Here is a 27282-nt window from a genome sequence, read left to right on the forward strand (position 1 = left end):
ATGTTTCTACATCATAGGTTTTGATTATATATGCTCTTTTTAATACAATATCTATAACTACCTATAGCCTCTCCTCAACCCTTGAATAGAAAGATGCCCATGCCAATGGCATTGATAACAATGTCCACGCTAATTAAACTAAGACTCAATTGATGCATGTAATTATAATTTTAAATCCTCACTTATCCATCGAATGTGATTTAAAAAAAAATGTAATTCTAATTTCAATTACATATTAAGAAGATGTGTGGTAAAAACGAAATACAAAATAGTGTCGCACATAAAATCTCTTAAAGATTCAATTAACGAAATCAAAGACATTCATTCAGGATGGAGATCTTAATTTCATGGAAAATAAATTTCTTAGAAAAAAAGTCAGCTCATCATAAAGCTGATGCTTGACATGTGCCATAATGATATTAGCAAACCCAAAAGTCATGAAAGTTTGGTATTGGTCACACATATCACACGCTATGCACAAGTTTTTTGAATTCCACACTAACCTACCAAAAATACCCAAAAATTTTCATTACATTTACAGCACAATCAACAATCCCAACCTGACCAAACAAGGACATTTTAGTCATTTCACCTCATAAAATCACCAAAAACTGAAAGTTTCAGAACAGGAAATAATTATGTGTGTATATACATATATACGTGTTCATTTCCTCTAAGCTCATAATCAAAACGTTATTGTAAATCTTTTGCAACAATGGCTTCATTTCCAAAATCCCTTACAAACCCTATCTTTGTTGTTGTTGTTGTCATGGTCATATTTTTATGTTATACACCACTTGTATTGGCTCAATGCGAAGCTGAGTCCAAAAATGGATGCCATGACAAGGAAGAAGCCATGAAACTAAAAATCATTGCCTTTGTTGCAATTTTGCTAGCTAGTATGATTGGTGTGAGCTTGCCATTGTTTTCTCGTCGAATGCTGTCACTCGGACCCGAAAGGGAGTTGTTCACCATCGTCAAAGCATTTGCTTTGGGTGTTATCCTAGCGACTGGGTACATGCACGTGTTACCAGACCCGTTTGATGGCTTGATGTTCGATTGTTTGCCTGAAAACCCATGGAGGAAGTTCCCATTCACGACATTCGTGGCGATGTTGTCGGCTATTGTGACGCTTATGGTGTATTCGTTTGCCATGAGCGTTTATAGGAAACATCATGCTAAGGCTTTGATGGCGGGGGATGGTACGGATGTTGCTAGATTGGAGAATGGGGATGTACAGATAGAGAACCATGGACATGAACATCACGGTGTGATGAATGAAAAATCACAACAATTGTTACGACATCGGGTTATTGCTCAGGTATGCAATGCTATTTCGTGTTTGAATCCGTAATCACTTTTCGAATGTTGTTATATGTTGATATGCATTTCCTTAAATGTAGGTGTTGGAGTTGGGAATTATAGTTCATTCAGTGGTGATCGGTCTTGCAATGGGAGCTTCTGAAAATCCATGTACCATTAGGTCACTCATTGCTGCTCTTTGCTTCCACCAAATGTTTTGAGGGAATGGGTCTTGGTGGATGCATACTACAGGTAATCCAACATACTATTTCACTTTCGAAAAATCAATTTTCATAATGATAGATTATTCCATGCATGATCATTAAATCAGATGATGACATATCATTTACAAATTCTAAAAATAAATTCACTATCTTCAATTTAGATTAAATTTCATCATTTAATTCACTGTAATTTATAAAATTATAAATAAACACCTCATCCCATAATTTGAGTAGAACTCACGTTACCAATGAGAATCACTTTACTAGTTAGAATTAAACCCCATGAGATTGTTTACACACCTCACTTAGTTGACTTTGAATAGGGATGACCCCATCACGTCATCATCATGTCTCATAATTTCAAAAATCAACATTTTAACTTAATTACATCAAGTCACATCTAATCACATTTTAAGAGAGAAATTAATCATTCTAAGATTAAATCGATTTATCAAAATGATCATTCATGCAAGTCCACGTTAAAACCCCAAAACCTTTATCAATAGAGCCCTTAATGCCACAAAAAGACAGATTAATGTATCCAACCCCTACCCAAAATACTAAAAATCTCAGTAACTCTACTCACACAATCGTGTGAAGCACTAATAACCTCGATCACCTTAAGATTGAGCCAGCTTACTGGAGTGATCATTCGTTAGAGACCCACATTAAGGCCCCCAAAACCTCTACAAATAAAGCCCCTAATACCATAAAAGAAAGACTAATACATCAAATCCTAACCCAAATCACTAAAAATCTCGATTGCTCTAGGTGTGAACCACCAGTAACCTCACAAATATAAACCCATTTACGCATATACCATTATTAATCAACATCATGTTCAATCTTTTCAGGCTGAGTACAAGTTCAAACTGAAAGCAATCATGGTACTCTTCTTTTCAGCCACAACAGCACTAGGGATTGTTCTAGGGATTGGATTGTCCAAGGTTTACAGTGAGACAAGCCCAACATCACTAATTGTGGTGGGACTACTTAATGCTAGCTCAGCAGGGTTACTCAATTACATGGCTCTGGTCGATCTACTAGCAGCTGATTTTCTAGGATCTAAGCTTCAAACCAATATGAAGCTCCAAATTTGGTCATATGTTGCAGTTTTGCTGGGTGCTGGATTTATGTCTGTTATGGCAAAATGGGCTTAGTGATTTTTCTAACATGTATATATATATTTTAGATTTTCAAAGAGTTTTTTATGGGACTTTATGTGGATATTTTATTGAACATTAATATTATTATAGGTTATTATATTTATTCTTTTTGATACAAAGTGGAGGACTACTTATAATCTCTCCTCAACCTTTAAATAGGAGAATAATGCATTTCAACGCACTTGAACCCACGTTCTCTTACACTAGTAACAATATCAATGCCAATCGAGCTAAGACTCAATCAATTTTTATAAAATAAAATTAATTTAATTAGAACACAATATACATGATTATTCTATGATTTAGTAGAATAAATAGATAGAATTTGAGCCTAAATGTAATTTCTTTTAGGTAACGTTTATGAATTCATTATTCCTTAGGAATTAAAATATTAAAATTTAATATTTTGAATTAATTCAAATTTATTATTTTAATAATTTAAATTTAGGTTTGGATTTCAACTAATTCTAAGTCTTAAAAATATTTTTTAATTTAATTATTTAGGAGGATTTTTAATATTGTTGTTTGAACCGAACTGGACCAACTGGCTGAATTGAGAATCAACTAGGGTATTGGTCTCGAGAAAGGCATTGGACTAGTTGACCTAAGAATCGGTAAAGATCGACTGATTGGGCAGTTGAACTGGTTAAACTAATTTTTTTTATGAATTTTTAATGATTTATTTAATAGAATCAGAATTTAAAATCGGACCGGACAACTTGTCAGATTGATTGCATCGGGCATAAGTGGACTTACTTAGGTATAAATTAAAAACAAAGGGTTTAAAATTAAAATTGTGGAAACTATAGTATAAATGTAAATTTTGAATATCTATACTATATTAAATCAAATGCATGAAGCTTCGTCACAGTTTTAGAATCGGATTGGACCAATCGGTTAGATTGATTGGATTGGTAGTTAGTCGAGGCACCAGTCCAGAATAAGTGGTCAGATTGATTGACTCGTGAACCGATCAAACCGGCCAGATCGATGGTTGAATCGGATTGATCTATTTTTAAATATATATTTTTTAATAATTTATTCAATCGAACCAATTGGATTAATCAAACCAGTTGAACAAGGAAGTAATGGTCTGACCGATTCGTTTACCGGTCTAAGCCACAAAATCTTGAGCTTCGTTGATAATATATTATAAATAAAATTATTTATTTATTGTTTAAAGTTTTTTCATATTTTTTAATCAATTTCAAAATAACTCTTATGAAATTGAAATTATCCGAATTTAAATTCAAATTCAAACCATCTATTTATTATTGAAAGTATTCAAATCGGAATCCAAATTTTTTAACCAAAATCATAGTTGGACTTTAAATAAAATTTAATATAAATATAGAAAATCGTTTTCGCCTGGGACGGGGACACATGTCAAACGTTAAACAAATAAAAAAAACGATTCCACTGGGGATCGAACCCAGAATCTCTGGTTCCGTAGACCAGCGCCTTATCCATTGGGCCATGGAGTCTTTGTTGACAGATAGTGAAGTAAAATTTTTTATATTAAAATTTACGTAGAAATTTAGTCATTATACTAGAAGAGAAATATTTTGCTAAATCTATTCTATAACATTATAATTGCTATTATTCAATCAACCAAACTACGCAATACATGTTATATCTCTATTTCTTTTCAACAGTTTGCTATGTAAGTTGTCTCACCAATCCCGAAACATTTATAATACTCCTAAGCCCAGTGTTGCTATTAAATATAGAATATAAAGAATATGTATAATAAATCCTTTACGGTTTAGATTACAGTTGTTAACTACGAACTTAAGTTCTATTTTTAATAGTGCAATGTGCTTACCATGTCAGAAATTGTTTTTAGGGGTCAGAATTAAGTTATATATTTTTATAAGAATTTAAATGCAATTTCACCGTTATATTAACTTATATCTTTATAGTTTTTAAAAGGATCAAATAAAAATTTATCGTTTTAAGAGGGCTAAACTGTAAATTTATCTTGTATTGACTTATAATTTTATAAATTTTAGAATGATCTAGAAAGCAATTTTCCATTATAAAAGTATGAATCCCTTACTACTATACCCGATACTTATAAATATATTTTTTATATTAAAATCTTACAATAACATTGAAATTAATAATATTTGAATCCTAATACTCTTATTTTTTGTGTTAATTAATTAAATAAAAAATAAGCAATAATAACAAAACAAGCTTTGGATTTTCATTTTTATTTCCTCATGTGATAATTTTATTAATTAGATTTAGGGTTTTAACATTAAAGATGTGTTTAGTTAAATAAATTCTAGAGTATAGTTCGTTTTCTTAGACATTTAATAACATATTCTTGTTATATAATGATAGTAAAAATAATTCGATCTGGGAGTCCGACTCGAAATCTGACCCAGAATCCGATTCGATTAATTAATCCCCTATATAATAAAATTTTAAAGACCCTCTCTAGGGGATGGACACTTCAAACATCCCATTGATTATCTTCTTCTTCTTCTTTGCTTTTGGACCAGAACTTCATCCTCGTCGCATATGTTGATATTGTGTATCAACAATTCTTATTGTTGTCGTCTAAAGAGACATTTTTTACCTACTTAAAACTTTCAACAAAGTTAAAAACACAAATCCCGACAGACTTGTTGAGGATCCAAAAGCACAGAGCTTCTCCTAGACCAAATATTCCATCTCTTACATTGACACCATCATTAGGGCAAAAGCCTTGAAAAATTAGTGGAAAAACGAAGAGATAAGGAAACAACATTATATTGGACAGCTAAGAATACATGAAAACTCACTAATTATTGTGTTTCAAGCGATCGAATAACCCCATGTTGAGTGCTGACAGCCAAGTTGTATGAAAATTCTTATCCTCACTCGAGATGTGCTTGCATGAATGAACCACGTTGCACCTTTTTATTTTTGGGATAAATCGATATCTAGACTCTGAAATTGACAATTATTTTCACCTTAGTCCCTAAAATTTTTGTTGGTCCTCATTAGCCTTGGAACTTGACAGCTTTTTTTTGATTTGACCCCCTAAACTTGGATTTCGTTTAGGCCTAATCATCGGCCAGGCTTCCCGTGCAAGTCCGAAGGCTTACCCGAAAAATGAACTTAAACAAAAAATAATATCCGTTTCTAAACGGGCGGGACCTCGGATAGTATTTTTTTGCCAGAGTCCAGTCCGATTCGACCCGAATCACATGCCTAAACTTACTTATTATATATATGTTAACTTCTATCAAACCTAAACTAAGAAACATCAAACAAGTAATTAGATATTTATTATATTTATGTTAATTTGCATACATATACCACAACTGTATGCTTGCTGGCACGCTTGCTTGCTATTTTTGAGTTGCTTCCATGGGTTATGTTTGCAGTAGTAAATTTATGGTTTTTATATATATATATTATTTACCAAATTTTCCTAGGATTGCTCATGTAGGAGAAGGCAATAATAAATTTCCAAGGATTTCTTATTTTAATTTCAAAATTTTACCATACTTTTAAAATTTTGTTCCTATTTTTGTTGAAGTTGTAAACAATTTGTTATATTAATAAAATATTTATGTAAGTTGTAGCCTTTAAAAAAATAATCTAAAAAAGTTAATACGGGCAGGCTGAGTTCGGGCCTAAAAATTTAATCTATCGGATTTGACTCAACCTATGATCAAATCTAAAATTCCGTTAAAAGTATGATAACATGTCATTTTGAGAATATGTGACCTTACCACCAAAAAAATATTTATATTTAAAAAAAAATTCAAGAACCAAATTGAAAAAAATTGTTACCTTCAAGGATTAAATGTTGCTTTATATCTTGTTTAAAAAAAAAAACATAAACAAGTCCCTATATCTCCCATCTATAAAAGCCTCTTGTCATGCAACATTGTTTTCATCACTCGGCCATTTGCTTAGTTATCTGATAGTGAGAAATGGCTTCCAAGGCTTTAGCAACAATTGCTCTTCTCTCCATCAGCCTTCTGTTTTTATCAATGGCGAATGCCCACAACCAGCCCCAATGCCGAAACGATGCCCTACTCTTAAATGTGTGTGCCAACATCTTGAATGTTGTTGATGTTGGCATTGGTAAACCACCTAAGCCATGTTGTGACCTCATTAATGGTTTGGTGGGTCTCGAACTGGATGCTTGCCTTTGCACTGTCGTTAAAGCCGATGTGTTGGGCCTCGTCAATGTGAAGCCTCCCCATCAATTCAACTTATTGCTCAATAAGTGTGCAATGAAACGCAGAGCCTATTGTTGCAACTAAAGCCACTCTAGTTTGCCTTGGCTTTTTCATTTTGTTTTATTTTTGGATATTTTGATGTTGGTTTTATGATTTATGTTCGAAAATTATGTCGTCTTTTTTCTTAAAATGGTTTTCAAAATTGTTGTCATTCATCAATTAATGTTTTGTTCCGAGGAAAGCTATGGTCTATAATATATCGATAATGAAGTCAAATCATCTTTCAAGATTTACATAAATTTAATTATGTGCATGGCTTTCGTAAATATATCATTTGATATTTGAGTTTAGTTTTAATGTTTAATTTGGTATTTGAATTTAGCTTCAATGTTCAATTTTATATAAAATAGTATCACGTGGCCAAGTGAATATTTGGCATGAGTGCTTGGTAAAGCAAACATAAGTGCTTAATTGAGAATAAATAAAAAAAACTCAAGTACAAATTTGAACATTGAATCCAAATTTAGGTGCTTAATTGAGAAAAAAAAACTGAAGTATCAAGTTTGTCGAAACCATTTTCAAGTTTGAAAAACGGGAATCAACTTTTAAAATGAAAACGGAAGTCGCCACCGATCTTTTATTGTGGTGTGATCGGATCACCTTGAAAATAATTTTAGGTCTGCGAATTTTGAGAAAATAGGTTCGGGAGTCGGTTACGCAAGAGGAAGGGTTAGCACCCTCGTGACGCCCAAAATTGGTACCGAATTGATTGTTTAATGTCATAGTGTCGAAATTTTGAAAATATTTTAAAGTACGATTCTTTTAACTTGAATAAATTGAATAAAAAAACACTCTTATTTCAAAGAAATAAAATGTCACACCCAGTGAGTTAGGGCGCAATATTTTTAATCTTCAAAATTAAGTTTATCTTTTAACTTTTAAAACCTATGCATTTTTGAGAAGGATATCTGATCATTTGGGTCAAATGAAAAAATCAAAACCCAGTAAGTTAGGGCTCGATTTCACAAAATTCCTAAATATCGAATATTGCCTTTATTATTATTTTAAAAATTCTCATCTCGAGGAATCAACATGTCATGTCCAATACATTAGGACACGGCGTATCAAATTCCCGAGAATGAACTTTTATTTATGTGTTTTGATTAAAGAAAATCTTCGATTATTTAGATTCAACGAGGAAAATTGGAACCCAATATGTTAGGGCTCAATTCCTTTGAAGATTCCAAATATCAAACTTTGCATTATCTTGAAAGTTTTTGAATAAATCGGTTTTGATATTAAACCATATTAGACATGACTTTTTGAACGAATAAAGCACAATGGAATAACAATGCACGATGCAATGTGATAATTCATAAACCACAATATAAGTTAATAAACACTAATAATAAATGAATACCAATAAACAAATACCATACGCATAAATACCATAATTTCACATCACATGTAAATATCAACATTATCATTCAAGAATTGTTAATCTAAAAAGAGAAATAAAATGTATTCACAAAATAAAATAAAAATGAATTCAGGATTCAAAAAGTATATATATACACAAAATTTTAAAAAATAATTAATATAAAAATTTCAAACAATTTAATAGTGGAACTAAAAATAAAATGTTTAAGTAAATTCTAAAGAAAAAAATTGTAAGAAAATAAAGGTGAATAAATTTTAAAATTGATAAATGTTTTGATTTATAAAAAAAAATCTTAATGTAAATAATAATATATATAAGTTAAAATAAGTAAGATAGAATAGCAAATTTAAAAGGAATAAAATATTTGTGCATAAAAATTTATGATTTGAAATTAATAACATTATATTATATACATATGTACAATAAAATAATTTTAATATAAATTATATATATACATATATGAAAGGATCATGAAATGCTATTGTGTGATTTTTTTTTAAATTCAAATGAATATATATATATATATATATATGTCCAAAATAAAATATTTGTAGAAGTTAAATAATAATATACAAAAACTTAAGATAAAAACATATAATAAAATAATAAAAATCATAACAAAATTAGGGTTATTATAACAAAATAAAGATAATAACAATTGATAATAAACTAGTTAATTTAATAATAAAAAGACAAAACAATGGACAAATTTTGAATTAAAACAAAAATCTTAAGGTGAATTTGAAAATAATGCGCAAATGACCAAAATGAGAGCCAATTAATATCAAAAGGACCAGTATAGCAATTTAACCAGCAAATCTTCTTTGGCATATGGATTAGAATCTTCAAAACGGTGCTGTTTCCACACAGATTCAATTGAAACCGAAATCAAATATAGCGTATAAATCAAAATAATAATAAAAGTTAAATTAAAACAAATCAAAACACAAAAGGATCTATGGCGCAAATAAACCATTGAAATAAAATGCACGGATCCTCCCCTCGGGTCGGGTCACCGCACGGGTCTAGCCTCCAAATGACACCGTTTTGAAACCATTAAATCGGTATCAAACGGTGACGTTTATTGTTCTGCTTATAGGTTTAAAAAAAACCCTAAAACAGCAGCATTATTTCATTCTAAAAAAAACCTAAAACTATAACCCTCAGCGCCGCTTCGCAGACCGATCCCTCAAAGACTCTCCGATCCCTCGCCCGACCTCCGATTACGACGGAGAAGACAAGGATTCGGCTCCGCAACAAAGGTAAACTCCTCACTCTTCCTCTGTTTCCTTTTTCAACAGTAAATAAAAGGAAAAAAAAAAGATCAAAGAATCTCTAATGAAAAAAGTGAGATAAAGAAAAAACTCCAAATCACCTTCTTCGAACTGGTTTCTTTTTTTTTTTCAATTTCTTTGTATTTCAGTGTGCCTGTGCGTTTTTACATTCAATCTTTGTGTCTGTCTTACAAAACGCTGAAGAATGGCTTTATATAGCCAAAACTAAAATGAAAATTACAAAACAAAAAAAATGAAATTTTGTTTTTTCTTATTTCCTTTTTCTTTTTGCTGCTTCTGTTGCGTTGCTCGTTTTTGTCCTTTGCAGGTGTCGTACGAAGCAATAGACGTGTGCGTACGGAGGCTCGCGCGAGTGGCAGTGGCGCGCATGCGAGGCCAGAGGTTGATTGCGGCTTGATGGCTTTGGGCAGGGGCATGAGGCGCTAAAGGCTCCTGCTAGGTTTTTTTGCTGCAAAATTTTTTTAGTTTTGTGGGCTGTTTGGGCTTTAGGGGTAGGTTTGGGCTTGTTTGTAAATGGACTTTTTATTTTGGGGTTTATTTTTGTTTTGTTATTTGGGCCCCGGGCAGAAATTGGGCCCTACAAAGTTGATAAAATTTATGTACCAAATTGAATATTAAAGCTAAAACTAGATACCAAAATGAGACAAAAAAAAAGTACTAATGTAGTAACCCGTCAAATAATCATCTTTCAATATTTACATGATCCTGTTTCAATAGTTCCCTATGTACTATCATTTTTAGAAGTATTCATGGATTAAGTTGCAACACGAAAATTTTTGTAGTCTAATTGAGCTTCCAAACTGGCCCGAACAATTTATTTTACTATTTTAAATATAATTAAAAAATAAAAAATAAATCATATTAATATTTGTATGTTTTAATAATTAAATTTAAATTTAAATATTATTTATTATTAGAATGGTAATTTAAACTTAATGGGCTAGTCTTTGGGTTTAGACAAGCTCCTTTTCAAAGCTTAGCTATCAACATTTTCAAAACCAGATCCATAATCTAATTGATTAGGTTATTGGTTTATTGGGGTATAAGATTATCAATGATTGTATTTTACGAAATTACTCTCACACATTTTTTATTATATTATTTTGCTGTATAAGATCTTTTCATACACAAGTGTTTTGTTTTATTGGAAAAACTACCATGTGGGTAAATGCAATTTATAAAATTTTAATTTAGTATAGATAAAATTATATTTTGACATTAAAAAAGGATAAAATTTTGATTTAGTCATTTAAAAAAATTATAAACATATAGACTACTGAAATGGAGAAATTACATTTTAACTCTCGTATGAATATATAATTTAATTCCACCTTTAAAAAGAATTTTTGATTTCGCATGAATACACAACAAATAATAAATTTTTAATAATTTTATAACTGGATTGAAACTCGATAATACTAAATTAACCAAAGTAATCTATGCATACAAATCCTTTACAGTAAATAAAAACAAAAACAAAAAAACAAATTCCTTTCATAAACACTACAATAATAACCAAAGAATAAAAAGAAAATCATTTCACACCAAACTAAAAGAAATTAAGAAGAGTGAATTCTAACGAGACTCATGTTCTTCACCATATTTCCTAGTCGACGACCTCAAACTCCTCGATGACACCAACGGCGGCGGTGACGACGATGAAGACGACTCGACCCCTTGAGGTAAATCCGAAACGGCAGCCAGAATCCGTCGAACACTCATCGAACGAGCTCGTTTGAAGCTGAACGACCTCATCTTGTCGTTGGAGAAAACGTTGGAGGATTTCGAAAGAATCAAATAAACAAGTGCTTGAACAATTAAGAACATAAACACTTTCATCAACGAATCAGCCAACATCTCAACCTCCATGATTGTATATATATTCTTCAAATAACAAATAACAAAGCTTTTGATGAACAATATGGACAAGATTTTCTTGCGAAGTAATGATTGGAAATTGAATTCCGGGAAAATTTGATGGAAGAAAATGGAGAGAGGGATATGGTTTTATATAAGGGGGAAAACCGGCCGGTTTGACTTGTTGTCGAAGATTGGAAGTTACATGTTGACTACACGTTATTGGATGTAAGAGATTAAGACACGAAAAATGGCTGCTGTTCCTTGTAAGAATTAAATTACTATTTTCACGTGCTTTTTTATTTACTTCTATTAATGTTTTTCTTCTGAGTAGTTTCTGGATAGTGTTTGGTCAAGGTTTGATTTTGTTGTATAGAATTTTATTACCACTTGAATTAATTGTATATAAATAAAATGGTTAGTATATTATTGGGTATTTGACTTTTATTTTAATATTCAATTTGGTACATGAGTTTTTATTATTATCTAATTTGGCACTTGAATTTAATGTTCAAATAGAAAAATTGTCATATAAGTCCCTCAAATGAACTTCTTTTTTAATTTAAAAAAAATTCTAGATTTGCTCTTGCATAGACCTGTTCAGGCTCGAAGGTCTGCCAGAGCTTGGACCGTTTTTAAGTTTATAATACTTTATATTCTGTAATTTAAATTTAGAACACATTAAAAAAAATTTATACTAAATATATAATAATACTCTAATGTAAACATTAAAATAATGTTAATATGACCAAATAAAAAATTTCAATAACTAAAAAATGTATAAAATTATTAAATATTAAAATAATATAATATAAATATTTTAAAAAAATAAATTTAAAAAATTAATATGGGTGGGTTTTAGCAAAATTTTAAGCCTATATTTTGGGTCGGGTTAGGCTTGAGCAAGTATAAATTATGTTAATATCATGTTTAAACATGGTCTGTACTCGACCTATGAGCACCTCTAGCCCTACTTACGAAATGACCTAATGAATAGTTCACATGTGTACTCTAATAAAAGAAAAACATAAATACTTAATTGGGACAAAAAATAAAGCTTAGGTACTAAATTGAATACTGAAACTAAAGTCAGGTAATAAATTGGAAAAAAAAACCTAAGTACTAAATTAAAGATTAAAATTAAACTTAACTACGAAATAATATATTAACCTAAATAAAAATAATCTTAAATAACTTGATCTAGATCAAGTCCAAGCTTAGGGTCAAAAGTTGACCCTGCCAACGAAATTCATTAACAAGATTGGCTCAATAGCATAAGTTAAAAAAATACAAGTAATTGCAAAATAATACAATCTAAAATTATTAGAAATTTAGGGTTTAGAGTTTTAATATTATTTATTTATGAATTTGTATTATTTTTTGTTTTGTTTTATTTAATGATAAAATATCTTGTTATTATTCATCAATAGTACATGCGTATGCACTCACGTAAGGCGAAAAATCAATATTTTTTTAATTAATTTTTGTGTTTACTTTTTCTGAGTGGACAAATTAAATTCTAGAAAATCTAGAAAACTTATCAAATTCTGTTTAATTAATGAATAAATATATGTGTGTGTCATTCTTTTTAATTTAGTACAAAGAATATATCAATATAAAGACATAGTAGTTTGACCAAGTTGATGTTGAACAGGCACCGCAAGCCTCTCCCTCGAAAACAAAATAATTAATATTTTGTAGATATAGTTGTCAATAAAAACACGGTATTAAGTTAATTGAGTCTTAGTTTGATCGGTATGGATATTATTGTTAATGCAGAAGGAGCGGGTTAGAGTGCGTTGAAGCGCATTAACTTCCCATTTATGGGTTGAAGAGGAATTATAGATTGTTTTAAACATTGTATCAGAACGAACAAATATAACCAGAATGCACGTGTTAATGGATAAGATGTATTTGACTAGGATTAGATATTTTTGGATTAAAATATAAAGTTATTTTGGATTGGGATTTTATGTTTCGGGTTCATTTCAAAATTTCAAAGTATTTCAATTTAAATTAATTTGTAATAACAAATGTTGTATAAATCGGATTGGTAATCGAACTAGTAGATTGATAGTTTTTTCTCAGTTCAATCGATTCTTTTAACAATTTAACCTTTCTTTGGATTTAGGGTACCGGTTGAATCACTTGAACCACTAATTTCTGATTCAATTACCAGTGTAATTCTGACATCCATGGCAACATGTTATTTCGGAGTTTGACTTCATATCGTTCAAATCGATCATATTCAATATATGCAAATGTTATTTTACCACATTGAATATGAGATTAATTTCAATAGAGCCAATAGTATTAAAGATAAAGCTCTTCCAATAAGCGTGCTCCCCAGAATTTGAACCGCTAATATATTAGTACTCTTATAATGTTTGTGAATGAGTTGGTGTCACTTATTAATCGGGTCTTAACTTAGTTGTAAAATTACTAAAATCCCAATCCTTTTATCATGTAACAAATATTATTTTCAAATTACCAACAGGTGTTAGCTACAATGGTAAAACACATTCCACTTCCAAGAAGAGAATGTAAGTTCGAATCTTAGAGACAACATTGTTGGGAGGGGTAACGACGAACCTCGAACATAAACTGTAAAACGAACATGAAGGATACCAAAAGAATATTATTTCGAACATATTTATATCTTTTTATATTTTAATAAATTTTAAAAAATACATATACATAATGAAAATCATTAGATTTAAACCCGAAACATCATAGTATTTAATATCCAAACTTGTGACACCATCCATGTGTCGGCTGATAGACAATATAAGGAAAATGGGAAAATAATGTGACTCCATCCATGTGTCCAATTGGCCATTAATTTTTTAAGATAAAAGGCTCGTTTGTGAGGTGCATATACAACGTACGTGTACGCCTTCTGTTGGAAAGGAGATGGCAACCAAATCAAATAAGCAAAGTCCTCGACGCCTCGTCCTCGTGGTTTCTTTCAATGCATCATTATATATTAGATTATGTCATTGAGTTGATGTTGGTTGACTTGTGATACCAATTCAGTCAATAATTTATATAATACTAAATTATGTCACATCCAGTTTATGAGTGATTTCTTTAAATTTAAAGGAACATCTTTTCGGAGTAAAAGCTGAGGTTTTTCTATCTTAATGTCCAAGATTTAAATTTCAGTATTTTCAGATTAGGCTCACGCATCACGATTCACAAGTGCTTTGGTTCATGAATTATAGTCCCTCCCCAACCCATAAATAGGAGGATAATGCGCTTTAGTACACTCAAATCCACCTCTTCCAGCATTGACAACAATGTCCATGATAATTTAACTAATACTCAATCGACTCTTACCAATATTTTTTTAAATATTGATGTTTCTTGCGTAATATCAATTCTTAATTATATATTTAGTTGGTTTTTATGTTTACTCGCATGTCATTTATCCTTGAATGATGTTTTTAAAATAACTTATCCATAGATTAATTCACAAGCCAGTTTAAAATGTATGTCTAATTATAAAAAAAAAATATTTTAAATTTAAATTTTATAATTAATAAAATACAATATATTAATAATCGCATTATTAAATTTTAGCAACAATATTTTAAATAAATTTTATCTTAATTTTTTTAGCATTAATTAATTAAATTATAAAAATTTAAAGAAAATAAGCTTGAAGCCCCAATCTTAACATGGCCCATATATTTGGGCGTTTCCAGATATGATTCCCCCAACATATTGGGTTGAAGTTCCAACATTGCATAGATCTAAAATTTTTGTATTTTACATTACATTGAGTATTTAATATATTGACACTGTATTTTTTTTATTTCATAAACAGTTTTAAAAAATTAATATATATATTTTTAAATATATAATTTTTAATAATTTACTATATTCTTATTGAATACTTGTTAACCCCTAATTTTACTTGACAATATACTAAATATTTTCTCTTTTTATATTTATTCCTTTATATAATTTTACGTGCAATAATCATATTTAAAATGCTTTAATATTAATAATCTTCCAATGAAAAAAATTTACGGAAAACGAGCTTTTTAAATCGTAATAAAAAATAATTGAATAAACCGATGCGATCGACAAATTAATCCGAGATCAATTTAATTAATAAATTCACTTAAAAAAGTTATAAAAATATGTTTGTATTATCATGTTAAAGCTTACCAACTACAAATAAAAAAAAATTCCTTTAAAATAAAGAAATATTTTACCTTTTGGAAAAAGAAAAAAAAAAGAAGTAAAGGGCCATTAATTCCGTTGCTCCTTTAGCAAATATTTCTTTTCCTTTTTACTTTAGTGAGACAAAAAAATACACCTTCCATCAAACTTTGAGGATCGTAAAAATAAAAAATAGTTGATTGGATCTTAGTTCAATTGGAATGAGTATTGTTGTCAATTTAGGAGAACGTGAGTTCGAGTGTATTGAAACACATTATTCTCTTATTTATGGGTTAGATAAGGACTTTGGGTCTTTTTAGACATTGTGTAAAAACAAAACAGATATGATAAGAATATTTTCACTATTCTTGAAATAAATCTTTTCCACATTTTATTAAAAATTAAAAATTTCAGATAAAAGCTATTCAAAATAAAATAATAATACCATAATAATAAAACTAAAATTATGAAATAATAAATTTTTAAAAATTAAAATTTACTATTATCAAACAAAAATAATTATATTCAGTGTTTAATATTTACTGATTATCAAACAACAACCTAAAAAGGTCTAAGCCACTCATGAAGATATTGTTCTTTTAAAAAAAAATTCTTATATTTACATCGTGACATAAATTTAGTATATTTAATATTTGATCGGGCTATTGATTTAGTGGTAAAATTTGTGTGGGTTCAAGTTTATTAGCATTAAATTCAAGGTACGATCTTTGTGTTAATAACTCATTCCTTTTGAACCTCAAGTTTGGCCAAGCGTTCACATTTTTTAGGAATAGATTAAGTTCGAATCGTTGTTGTAAAAAAAAAAACACTTTCTTTCTCAATATGATGATTATAGGTAAAATTATCATGGAGGTTCTTGCACTGAGTCAGATTGCATTTATCCACATTACTCAAAAAAAGGCAAATTAGTCATTGTACATTAAATCAAAGAGCAATTTGGTCCTTTTATTAAAAAAAATTATTCATTTAAGCTATTAAAAGTTGCTCATCGTACATCATCATACGGTAGATATGTCATTGTCTAGTTATTCTGTCAACTATACCAGTTTTTAATTGTACAAATGGATAACATTTTTAATAGAAAGAACCAATTTGATCTTTAATCTAATGTACAGTGACTAATTTACCTTCTTTTTTTTTGTAGATGAGATAAAATACAATCCAACTCCGAACATAGAAACCTCCATGACACATTTACCGATATTGTAATGCAATTAAATTAAAATATTATAGAATCTTATAATAACTCAATCAACCATGACAAAAATTGGAGTTAGATCCTATTCTTTTGATCTTCATAGGGTTTGATTTGTGTGCTCTAGAGACCTTGATGTATGATATATCATTATTAATAAATAAAATAAAAATCATAACGGTCTAATAATTTTAAATTCAAATATCAAATCGCAAGAAAATTGGGGATTTCTGAAAACCTGGAAATTTCAAAGCTTAGGTTAAAGGTCAAATTAAAAATTAAACCCTAAAAGTTGAAAATGACAACACCTACTAAGTTAGGATGCATTCTATTCAATTTACTTTTCACCAACAAACCCACCACCAAGTTATTTTCTTTTCATTGGAAATTGCTAAATTGAAATATTTTATGTAAAAGTAAAATTTATCGTTAGTCCTTGTACTTATATAGAATTTAAGATTTAATCCTTGTATTTTAAATGTCAATTAAGAATACATGACAGTTTTTTAATCATGCTGATGAAGTTAAAAACACTCTACCACATTATTATTATTTTGCTTAAAGAATAATTAAACGGATTAGATCAAACTTTTTTAAATATTTAAGTGTTAATTAACTTTTAGTCCCTATACTTAATAATTAAGTCTGTTTTAGTACCTATACTTTTTTTTTAGTCCATTTTCTGTACTTGAACTTGATAATTAGGTGTGTTTTAGTCCATGAACTTAATCATTGTAAAAGTTTAATGACATAACATTTTGAGATTTGGCCACGTTATCACTTAAATTTTTAGATGATGACATGTCCTAATTTAAGAGTGCCATGTCATCAAGTATTGATGTAATCTATGTTCAAGGACCAAAATGAACTTATTTATCAAGTTCAAGTATCAAATTTAACCCAAAGTGAACTTAATTGAAAGTTCAAATATTAAAAATTATATTAACCCATTTTTTAAGAGGAAGAATACACGATAATATATTCAAATCATTACAAGTAAAATTAATTATTATAAAGTACAACTCAAACATAATATAGATCAAAATAACTCTAAACATCACCTACACGTGACGAAGTTTAAATAAAAATAAATTCAAATAAAAATCACATAAAATTTCCAAAAATAAAACTCGAATGTTATCTTAATTTAGGGCAAATGGGCAATCAATATATCCCATATTTTATTAGTAAAAAAAATTTAAATTTCCCAATATTTTTTAAACAATCTCGTTATAGGTTCTAATCATATCTAAGTTTTTTTTTAAATATAATACCTAAAACTACTAATAGCCCCTCTCCAACCTATAAATATGAGGATAATGCACTTCAGCATATCAACCCTGTGTCTTGTCCATACCAATCGAGTTAAAACTCAATCGGCAATTTTCCCAAAATTTTTAAATTAATAAAAAAAAGAGTGATGATTTTATGAGCCCACTGATCAGTATTATTTGACAACGTAGTTTACTTTTAATTTTGTTGTGAAGTGCTATGTGTAATATACATAGAGATGGTCGAAGAGATCCAAAAGTCTTACAACAATCTCCTGATTTTCTTGTTTAAGGTTTTTTTTTAAGACACGCAATTTGCGGAGTCTACTTTAACGGCTTTTCTTCCACGTTTACACCTTCCCTTTCTTTCTTGTCCCCAAAAATGATTCAATTACTACAATGCTGCTTAAAAACTGGGATTCAATTTTGAATATTCCTATCCAATTCCTGATTCAGGGTTTTGAGGGTCTCACTGTTAATGAACTCATAAAAGTTTCCATCTTGGTGAGTTCCTTTTAAATTTTGTTGATTTATTTGAGTTGTTGAGCTTGAATCTCAATCTGGGTGTTACTTTTCTTGATTGGGTTTTTTGATCGATTGATTATTTTGGATGATTTTGATTTTCTTTTGTCAGATTTTTGAACTGGATTTCTTGGTTCTTTGCTGATTCAAGTTTTGATTTAAAAAAAAAAATCTTTCTGGGTAGTTTTTTAGTTGAATCCCAAAATCGAACAAGGTCTTAGCTTAATGCTAAGGATGATTCTGATGGTAACTGTTAATATAATTATAAGTTGCAGCTCGAAATAAGCTATGAAAATAGTAACACTGTAATGATAGGGCTAATGTTTGTTTCTTTGGAGATTTTTTAATGAAATCTAGCAGTGTAGGAGGTGGTAATGAGTTTCGATTTTGAGTCGAATCTTAGAATTCTCTCAAGAAGATCAGTTTGATTCGTAAATGCCGTATATGAATGCCCTTCTTACTCGTATGTTAAGCACAGGGAAATTTCGACTTTCAGGTGCATTCGAATTGCGTAATGTATGTAAATTTCGATATTGACCGATACCCTAGTTACATTCAGGTGTTACAATAATCTTTCAAGTCTTGTGAACATCCGTATGCTGACTTTAAAACTGGATTGTTTAAGTCGAACATGTTTTGGTTTTCGAGTTTGAGTAGGGTGTTAAAGTTTTCCTTTTTCTGATAATCTGTTTGTTTGTTGGTTGCTTGTAATAAGCAAAGCTAGAACCACTTCCTCGTGCTCCTATTTAGAACGTAGTTAAACAGCTAGACGTGTTTACGAGCAAGATTTGTTCAAGCATCATAGGCTGCTTCTTGAAATTGTAACAAAAGACATGCTTGTAGCACGAGAAAAATGACACTTCTTGTCTCTACTATGATGGGAAATTGATCGTGTCGCTGATGCATCTTTTCTACCATTGTAGAGTATAATCATAGATGTGTTTGATAAAAGGATGACCTATTAAGTTTTTTGAAACTGTGTTCAATGAATCTTTTTCATTATGTATTACTGGTTCATCTCTTTTGTCTATTCATATTTCAGACATCTTGAAAAATTCCTCTGCATTCTAAAGTACATGACCGCCCTTTAATGTGTTTTCTCGAGAAAGTTCATGGTTGTCCTTGATTCTGATACGTTGAGCTTCTAATTTCTAATATTATTATTATCGGCAGAGAAATGCAGAAATGATAATGAAGGCTTCGAAGATGAGGAATTAAGAGAAGTCTGATTCATCCCCTGCGCGATTTCACTGAAACTAGAGTTAAACAAAGAGTGTGTGGCCCAGCATCAAAATTCAAAAGCTACAATATGGCACCTGGTGGTGGTATCTGCAAGGATGTGATCGAGTCTCGTGTTACATTTGCAGAATATGACATGGCAACTTCAAGTGCAGAGTTAAGAGGTTCCCCTTTAAGAAAAGCAGCAACCAGTTTAGGTGGAAATCTTGGAGCAACATCAACAAACGACGTGCACGAATTACTCGAGTGTCCCGTTTGCTTAAATTTGATGTATCCTCCGATTTACCAGGTCGGTGCCGTTTACCTCTAATAAAAAGTTCTGTTTCGAAATTATTTTAATGACACTTTTTTTTATTATATATTTTACACTAGTGTCCCAATGGCCACACTGTATGTTCGATTTGTAAGGCTAGAGTTCATAATTCTTGCCCGACTTGCCGCAACGAGCTTGGAAATATAAGGTGTTTGGCTCTAGAAAAAGTAGCGGAGTCATTAGAACTTCCTTGCCGATACCAGATTCTGGGTTGTCACGATATTTTTCCGTACTACAGTAAGCTGAAGCACGAAAAAAACTGTAGATACCGCCCCTATCATTGTCCATACGCCGGAGCCGAATGCTCCGTCACCGGTGATATTCCGTTTCTCGTCATGCATCTAAAGAATGATCACAAGGTCGATATGCATGATGGTTGTACTTTCAACCACAGATACGTTAAATCCAATCCTCATGAAGTCGAAAATGCCACCTGGATGTTAACCGTAAGATCTCCTCTTTTACGACACACACATACTTGCAACAAGTTTGTTAATAACCGTCCTATCTGTTGCAGGTTTTCAACTGTTTCGGTCGACAATTTTGCTTGCACTTCGAGGCTTTTCACATAGGAATGGCACCAGTTTACATGGCCTTCTTACGATTCATGGGTGACGAGGATGAGGCGAGACAATTCAGTTATAGTTTGGAAGTTGGTGGTTATGGCAGAAAGGTTATCTGGCAAGGAGTTCCTAGAAGCATTCGAGATAGTCATCGGAAAGTTCGAGATAGTCAAGACGGACTTATAATTCAACGGAACCTGGCGCTCTTTTTTTCTGGCGGGGATAGACAGGAATTGAAGCTGAAAGTGGCCGGCCGGATTTGGAAAGAACAATGAGATAAGTCCAGAAAAATGAATCTAGGACCATGGTTAGTTCAAAATATGTATATATATAAAAGAGAATAAAAAGTGTTGCTAGATTCATGCATTTTTCTGTAAAATTTTTGTAGATAATGCTATCACATTATTAGGGTAAACTATGATTGGTATTGGAGATTTCTATGATATTTTAGCACTATATATTTCTGATAATATTCGGATTTGAATATTTTAAGGTTAAATTACTATTTGGGGTTTGAATTTGATAAAAAGAAGTTTATGTTGGGGTTTATTTTTTTTAATCCAAGTTAGGTCCTGAATTTGACAGTTGTTTTTTATATTGGGGCCTGAACTTTTTTTTGTCCAAGCTAAATTTTGAACTTGGCAATGGTTCCCATATTGGGGCTTGAACTTGTTTTTGTTCAAATTAGTCCTTGAAAATCTTAAAGTTCAAGCCCCAATATAGAAACAATTGTTAAATATGGGGCTTAACTTGGACAAAAAGAAAAGTTTAGGACCCAAAAAGTAATTTAACCCAATATTTTAATTATTATTTGTAGTAGATTCGGGCGGATGTGGATATTAGTCATCGAATATCTGTTAAATATATTTAGTAAATTTGGATATTTGACGAGAAAGTTAATTAATTCAGATAGTAATAATCGGATTAACTATGGTTAATAATCGGTTGAAACTAAGAAACCTTAACCCAAACGCAAACCCAGGCTCAAAAAGGAGTTGAAAACTAAGAAACTCAAACCCAAACCCAAGCTCATAATCGGTTGAAACTAAGAGCCTCGAGGGTTCACGAAATGGAAGCGTCTCAGTTAGTGAAGAGATTACGTACTTGATGGACGTGTAAATAATTAATCAGTGAAGTCGTGTGTGATGTGGATTGAACCAGTAAGACATAAGTAGCCTTTTGAATGAGACATGGTACCACTTGGCTGGTCCCTTTTTATTGTTGAGAGGGGCTGACTCTTTCGGGAGAAGTTTTCGAAATGTCGTTCGCTGGATTGTTATGGCTTGATAATATCTATGATTGTTCATAAATGTATTGACTGCCCGGAGGATGACAATTCCAAGACTTATTCCGAAGAAATCGATTCCCCTCAACACTGATTGGGCCATAAACAACTTTAGTGATAAATAAGGGATAGAAAGACAAACACTCGAAACAATTTGTGGGGGTTTCTGTGCTCAATGCTTAAGCATAATTAACCCCAATCATCTCTCGATTTTTGCTCAAAACTCCACGATCAACTGGGTACAATGCAACCTAGTCTCCCGATTACCTCTTAAACGTATTGGTCCAATAAACTTTGCAAACTAGAAAATCCCAAATAGAATCAGCACAATATGTATTTGTAGCGCAATGGTTGGATAGTTGCTGCTCTCAAAACAACAACTATCAACAATCATGAAGCTATCGTTCTGCTCTACAAGACGTGGCTCAGATACTCACTGGCATACGATGTGTTAATGGCATCCAAACAATCATGATACACACTTCACTCGTTCTGTGCCAACAAGTTCCGTATGTATTCATCCTTCTTAACTTAGGAAAGCTACAAACAAGGGCAAAATCAGGAGCCAATCCCAAGGCACCTTGGGCTCTAGCATAAAAAGGTCTCTATGGATATTTTTTTTGTTCATGTCACTCCATTAACTTCAGCATCAAAGAGCGATCAGAGTGTCTGACGCTTTCATAGCTCACATTTTTTCATTTTTCAGATTTAGTTGATCTATAAAACTCCTTCCCAACTTCAAATCAACCAAACTTTAGCAATGTTTTGATAGTATCACATTATTGAACCAAATATGGTAATCCGATGATGAAATCTTACATATTTATCGATGATATAAGATAAACCCATCTGAAGTGTGGCCAAGGTGGTCATAATGCCACCATACTCTAAATATGTTTGTGACATGAAAATGTGCTCTTTCCATGTAGCTTTGTTTTTTTCCCTTTTTCAAGTTTCTACCAACCAACTCACTATGTCTTAGAGAAGTACGAAATTTTGAGTTGTCCCTTCTTCCACCTTATATTCATCTTATTGCTTGATGGTGCGAGTGGAGCTTTTTTTAACGTGTACAAGAAAACAAAAACAGGCATTGATGCGTTAACGTTGAGATATATCCATAACTACTTTAGTATACAAAATGGATACGCAAGAAAGATCAAAACAAAAAGTGGGATGACAACTTGAAAAATAATTATTAGATAAAGTTTGAGGGAGGTTAATCCAGTTTAAGGTCGGAGTATGGAGGGTTGAAATTAGATTGAAATTTGGGAGTAGGTCCTCTTAAAATGGAAAATTTGCAGTTTAGTCTATTCATAAAGGATGAAATTATAAGTTAATATGGGGTAAGATTGCACTTTAGCCCCAAAAATTAAAAAAAAATTCTATTCAATCCGTTTAGAAATGATTAAATCATAAATTATTCAGTGATAAAATTATTTTTTGACCTCTCAAAAAATTTATAATTTGATTCCGACCCTCACTAAAAAAATTTTGAATTCACTCCTGGTTGAAAGTGATATTTATATATTACCTACTAAATAATACAGTTAGTGAAACTTGAACTCTAGGACTAATTACCAACTGGGGCGTAGATAAAGGTATGTAGTGACTTTGGCCTAGACTTGTCCATGGGCCGGGCAGCCCGGCCCGGCCTGACGGCCCGCCCGAAATATGGGAGGGTTCGGGTAAAAATATAGGCCCGAAATATGGGCTTGGGCAAAAAAACGAGGCCCGTTTAAAAAATGGGCCGGGCTCGGGCTCAACTTTTTTGGCCCGGGCCCGGCCCGGCCCGAATATAATAAATATATATTTTTATTTTTATTTTTTAATTTTAAAATACTTTAAAAATATTTTTATTTTTTTATTTTTAAAATATTTTTTTTGTGTTTATTAAAAATCGGGCTGGGCCGGGCCGGGCTCGGGCTTACTCTTTTTTTTCGGGCCGGGCCTGGGCAAAATTTTAGGCCCATATTTCGGGCCGGGCCAGGGCCGGGCCTAAGAGTCGGGCCGAAAATTTTTTCCGGGCCCGGCCCAGCCCATGGACAGCTCTACTTTGGCCCTCCCAAAAATAATAAAGGATCTTTAATCTTTTCAAAATTTATGAAATTACATGTCAATGTAATGATAATTTTACGTATAGCCCTAATATCTTAAATTAATCTTAGAAATTAAGGAACAATGTGGAAGGAATCAATGTTTTGAAATGTTAAAAAGATAGCGTGCAAGAACCCCGTGTATTGGCCTAATGGTTAGAGTGTCATTGCCCCAAGTATAACCTGAGTTTTAGTTGCGCTAATCGCATTACTGTTAGGGTTATGCCCTCTTCTTATAAATCACCAAAAAGAAAAAGACGGCGTGCAACATATTTTTTTCTTTTTCTTTTAATTATTAATATATTTTTTAAGAATTATATTCAAATTCGTTAAATCTTACTTTTTAAAGATTATTGTATCAACCAACTAAATTAACAACACTTTTGATTAAAATTTTGAAGTCTTATCTTCAAATGATTTTGATTTGAAGAGGTAATGTGTCAACCTCCTTTTTACCAAACTTTTGGTTTAAGGAATCAAGCTTTTTCACCATGCATACAAAGTAATTAATTCAACTTTTGCAGGGAAGTTAAAAAAATTTCCGATTCTCGAAATTAAGTTCATCATTTTAATAGTATATATTTTTATATATTTTAAAGGATTAAATCAATTTTTTATCATGTTGGAGGGCAAAATGCAATTTTACCATCACTAATTTAAAATTTTATAAATTACAAAGAAGTCTAAATGGAAAATTTTTCATTTTAGAGGGATCGAAGTCCTGCCAGCCCCTCAGCTTCGCCACTAAACTTTTGGTTTAGTGAATCAAGTTATGTTTTATCATTTTATATAATTGTAACTGTCACTATCATTTGTATTTATAGAATTTCATTAGAAAAATGACGAGAGGTTTTTCATCACGTCAATTTTATTCTAGATTCATATCCTATGAGATAAAAAAAGAAAACACCATGGTAGACTTTTAAGTGCAAGGCAAATAATAAAAAAAAATATTTTTTTCAGATATCTCTCATTATTCGTTTAATTATATTGAACTTTGATTAAATTCTGAGCTGAGTTGAATTTTTAAACTAGAATAAGGCAAATTTAAGAAATTTTTTAGAGGATCGGAATTGAATTCTAATTTTTTGAAAGTTCAAAATATGATTTTATCATTTATTACTGGTAAAAGTACCATGGAGTCCCCTGCACTAGGAGTCGGATTGCATTTGTTCCCTTTACTAAAAAAATGAGTAAATTAATTTCTGTACGTTAGATGAAAGAGCAAACTGATAAATTCTATTAAAAATTTTGCCCATTTCTACTTTTAAAAACTAGCGTGGTTAGTAAAATAATCCAAAAGTCACAAGTGGCGTTCCATGTGTACCTTATTTTAATATACAAGAACCAGTTTTTAACAGTAAAAATGGATGGAATTTTAAACAGAAAGACCAATTTGCTCATTGATCTAATGTATAAGGACTAATTTGTCAATTTTTTTAGTAGAGTGGACAAAGTACAATCTAACTCTTAGTACAAGTTATTACTTTATAATTTCATTATTTTGAAAGAAGTTATAGTGCCAATTTACCATATATTAATTTATAATTACATTATTTATGGGGATTGGAATGCTAATTTTCCATTTGTGAGGCGGCCAAGGCCTCTGTGTATCCTTTAAATTCGCCCCTAAATTAGAAACAAGTTCTCTTAAATGTTATTGTCTTCATTCATAAAATTTAAATCTGAAACTTAAAAAATATTGAACTCCTTATCATTCGACCCAACCGTCAAGAGAACATAAATTCCACGTTATCCATAAATTGGCGGACATTCAGGTAAACAAACTTGATGTGCTTTTTAACAAAAATAAAGCATTTTCTCTTACATGTTTGACATTGGCAAATAAATAACCTACACCTCCAGGCTCTAAACATAGCAAAGCTTGTTTTGTCATGTTACATCCTATATGGAAAAAGAATGCACTCACAAAAAATTACATCATAATATCATCCAACGATATTTTACCAAATAAGATATTAGTGTGAAGCCTTCACTTGATAAAGGCTGAATTTTGGAGATTTGGAAATTTCGAGAATAATTAGTTAATTTGATTATAATGATTAATTAATTAATAAAATGAAATGATAATTGGGGGAGTTGTCTACTTAAAAATTTGAACTCGAGTGAATTTTTCGAGATAAAAATCACTGATTATCATACCAGTAGCAAGAGTTAATCGAGTTGACGAAATGAAATGCAAATTGAAATTATACACTAACAATACATAAAATATAAAATTCATATATGCACATACGTAATGTTGAAGAGAAGTAGTCAAATGATGCAATATATTAATTAATCATAAATATGAATATGAAGTCTTCACCAAATCATAAATACTTGAGCTATTTGTGACATGGCTTTTGAAAAAATTGCTACCAATTACACAGCTCCTTGACAAATTGATGTCAATCACATCACCAACGCATCTTTTTCAAATGAAAAACGCGTTCTAACTAGATAAGTCTAAAATAATTATACTTTTTCTTATTAATAATTCAATCAACAGTCGTAGATTGAATACTAGTTCGATTGGTATTAATATTATTATCAGTACAGTAGGATGTAGGTTTAAGTGTGTTGAATAATATTATTTTTCCATTTAAGGGTTGGGGAGGGGCTATGGATAGTTCTAGATATTGTATAAAAAATGAACAGATATGATAAAAATTTTAGGGTAAATTATACCATTAGTCACTAAATTATGGGTAATTTTTTGTTTAGTCACTTAACTAAAAAAAGTTACAATTTGATCACTAAATTATTCAAAAGTTTTTATTTAAGTTACTGGATTGTTAAAATCAATGTTATATGGCTTTCTCTTTTTCCCTCTTTTCTACAGTTCATTTTTTTAATGAAAATAACTTTGGATGTCACGAATTTGTGAATCATTCTCTTTTTTCCTCTCTTCTACAGTTCATTTTTTTAATGAAAATAACTTTGGATGTCACGAATTTGTGAATCATTGTACCAATCGTTGAATCATTGCTTGAAGCTTGCTAGTGAAACTTAAAAAAAAAAAACTTACAACCTGATGACTTAAATAAAGACTTTTGAATAGTACAATAACTTAATTGAAAATTTTAAAATAATTTAATCACCACATTTTAATATTTTTAATTAAGCAAAATGAAA

General features: G+C 30.8%; 4 protein-coding genes, 1 long non-coding RNA gene and 1 other non-coding gene across 6 annotated transcripts; 4 read left to right on the forward strand and 2 right to left on the reverse strand.

Moving 5' to 3' along the window:
* The first annotated feature begins 706 nt into the window (after positions 1 to 706).
* On the forward strand, positions 707 to 1523 carry LOC107935498 (zinc transporter 7). Its single transcript, XM_016868117.1, has 2 exons — positions 707 to 1321; positions 1404 to 1523. Exons 1-2 carry the CDS (start codon positions 716 to 718, stop codon positions 1521 to 1523), a joined length of 726 nt encoding a protein of 241 aa, XP_016723606.1. The 5' UTR covers positions 707 to 715.
* Positions 1524 to 4103: 2580 nt separating this feature from the next.
* On the reverse strand, positions 4104 to 4176 carry TRNAR-ACG (transfer RNA arginine (anticodon ACG)). Its single transcript has one exon. It is a non-coding gene; the product is annotated as a tRNA-Arg (tRNA).
* Positions 4177 to 6627: 2451 nt separating this feature from the next.
* LOC107935497 (putative lipid-binding protein AIR1B) lies at positions 6628 to 6963 on the forward strand. Its single transcript, XM_016868116.1, has one exon. It carries the CDS (start codon positions 6628 to 6630, stop codon positions 6961 to 6963), a length of 336 nt encoding a protein of 111 aa, XP_016723605.1.
* A 2105-nt stretch (positions 6964 to 9068) lies between these two features.
* Positions 9069 to 10331, forward strand: LOC121225501 (uncharacterized). The gene is made up of 2 exons (XR_005923379.1): positions 9069 to 9582; positions 9923 to 10331. It is a non-coding gene; the product is annotated as an uncharacterized lncRNA (long non-coding RNA).
* A 656-nt stretch (positions 10332 to 10987) lies between these two features.
* Positions 10988 to 11645, reverse strand: LOC107935516 (uncharacterized). The gene has a single exon (XM_016868130.2). The coding sequence runs from the start codon at positions 11482 to 11484 to the stop codon at positions 11191 to 11193; it is 294 nt and encodes a 97-aa protein (XP_016723619.1). The 5' UTR covers positions 11485 to 11645; the 3' UTR covers positions 10988 to 11190.
* Positions 11646 to 18316: 6671 nt separating this feature from the next.
* Positions 18317 to 21236, forward strand: LOC107935481 (E3 ubiquitin-protein ligase SINAT2). The gene is made up of 4 exons (XM_016868095.2): positions 18317 to 18633; positions 19825 to 20179; positions 20263 to 20649; positions 20721 to 21236. The coding sequence occupies exons 2-4, from the start codon at positions 19961 to 19963 to the stop codon at positions 21039 to 21041; spliced, it is 927 nt and encodes a 308-aa protein (XP_016723584.1). The 5' UTR covers positions 18317 to 18633; positions 19825 to 19960; the 3' UTR covers positions 21042 to 21236.
* The last annotated feature ends 6046 nt before the right edge of the window (positions 21237 to 27282 follow it).

The sequence above is a fragment of the Gossypium hirsutum genome, chromosome D13 (genome assembly GCF_007990345.1).
Source record: "Gossypium hirsutum isolate 1008001.06 chromosome D13, Gossypium_hirsutum_v2.1, whole genome shotgun sequence".
NCBI lineage: Eukaryota > Viridiplantae > Streptophyta > Magnoliopsida > Malvales > Malvaceae > Gossypium > Gossypium hirsutum.

Coding starts and splice junctions, on each gene's coding strand:
- LOC107935516 (XM_016868130.2), bottom strand. CDS start 11,484: ATGGAGGTTGAGATGTTGGCTGATTCGTTGATGAAAGTGTTTATGTTC.
- LOC107935497 (XM_016868116.1), top strand. CDS start 6,628: ATGGCTTCCAAGGCTTTAGCAACAATTGCTCTTCTCTCCATCAGCCTT.
- LOC107935481 (XM_016868095.2), top strand. CDS start 19,961: ATGGCACCTGGTGGTGGTATCTGCAAGGATGTGATCGAGTCTCGTGTT. Junction 20,180..20,262: donor TGTATCCTCCGATTTACCAG/GTCGGTGCCGTT, acceptor ATTTTACACTAG/TGTCCCAATGGCCACACTGT. Junction 20,650..20,720: donor ATGCCACCTGGATGTTAACC/GTAAGATCTCCT, acceptor TATCTGTTGCAG/GTTTTCAACTGTTTCGGTCG.
- LOC107935498 (XM_016868117.1), top strand. CDS start 716: ATGGCTTCATTTCCAAAATCCCTTACAAACCCTATCTTTGTTGTTGTT. Junction 1,322..1,403: donor GACATCGGGTTATTGCTCAG/GTATGCAATGCT, acceptor CCTTAAATGTAG/GTGTTGGAGTTGGGAATTAT.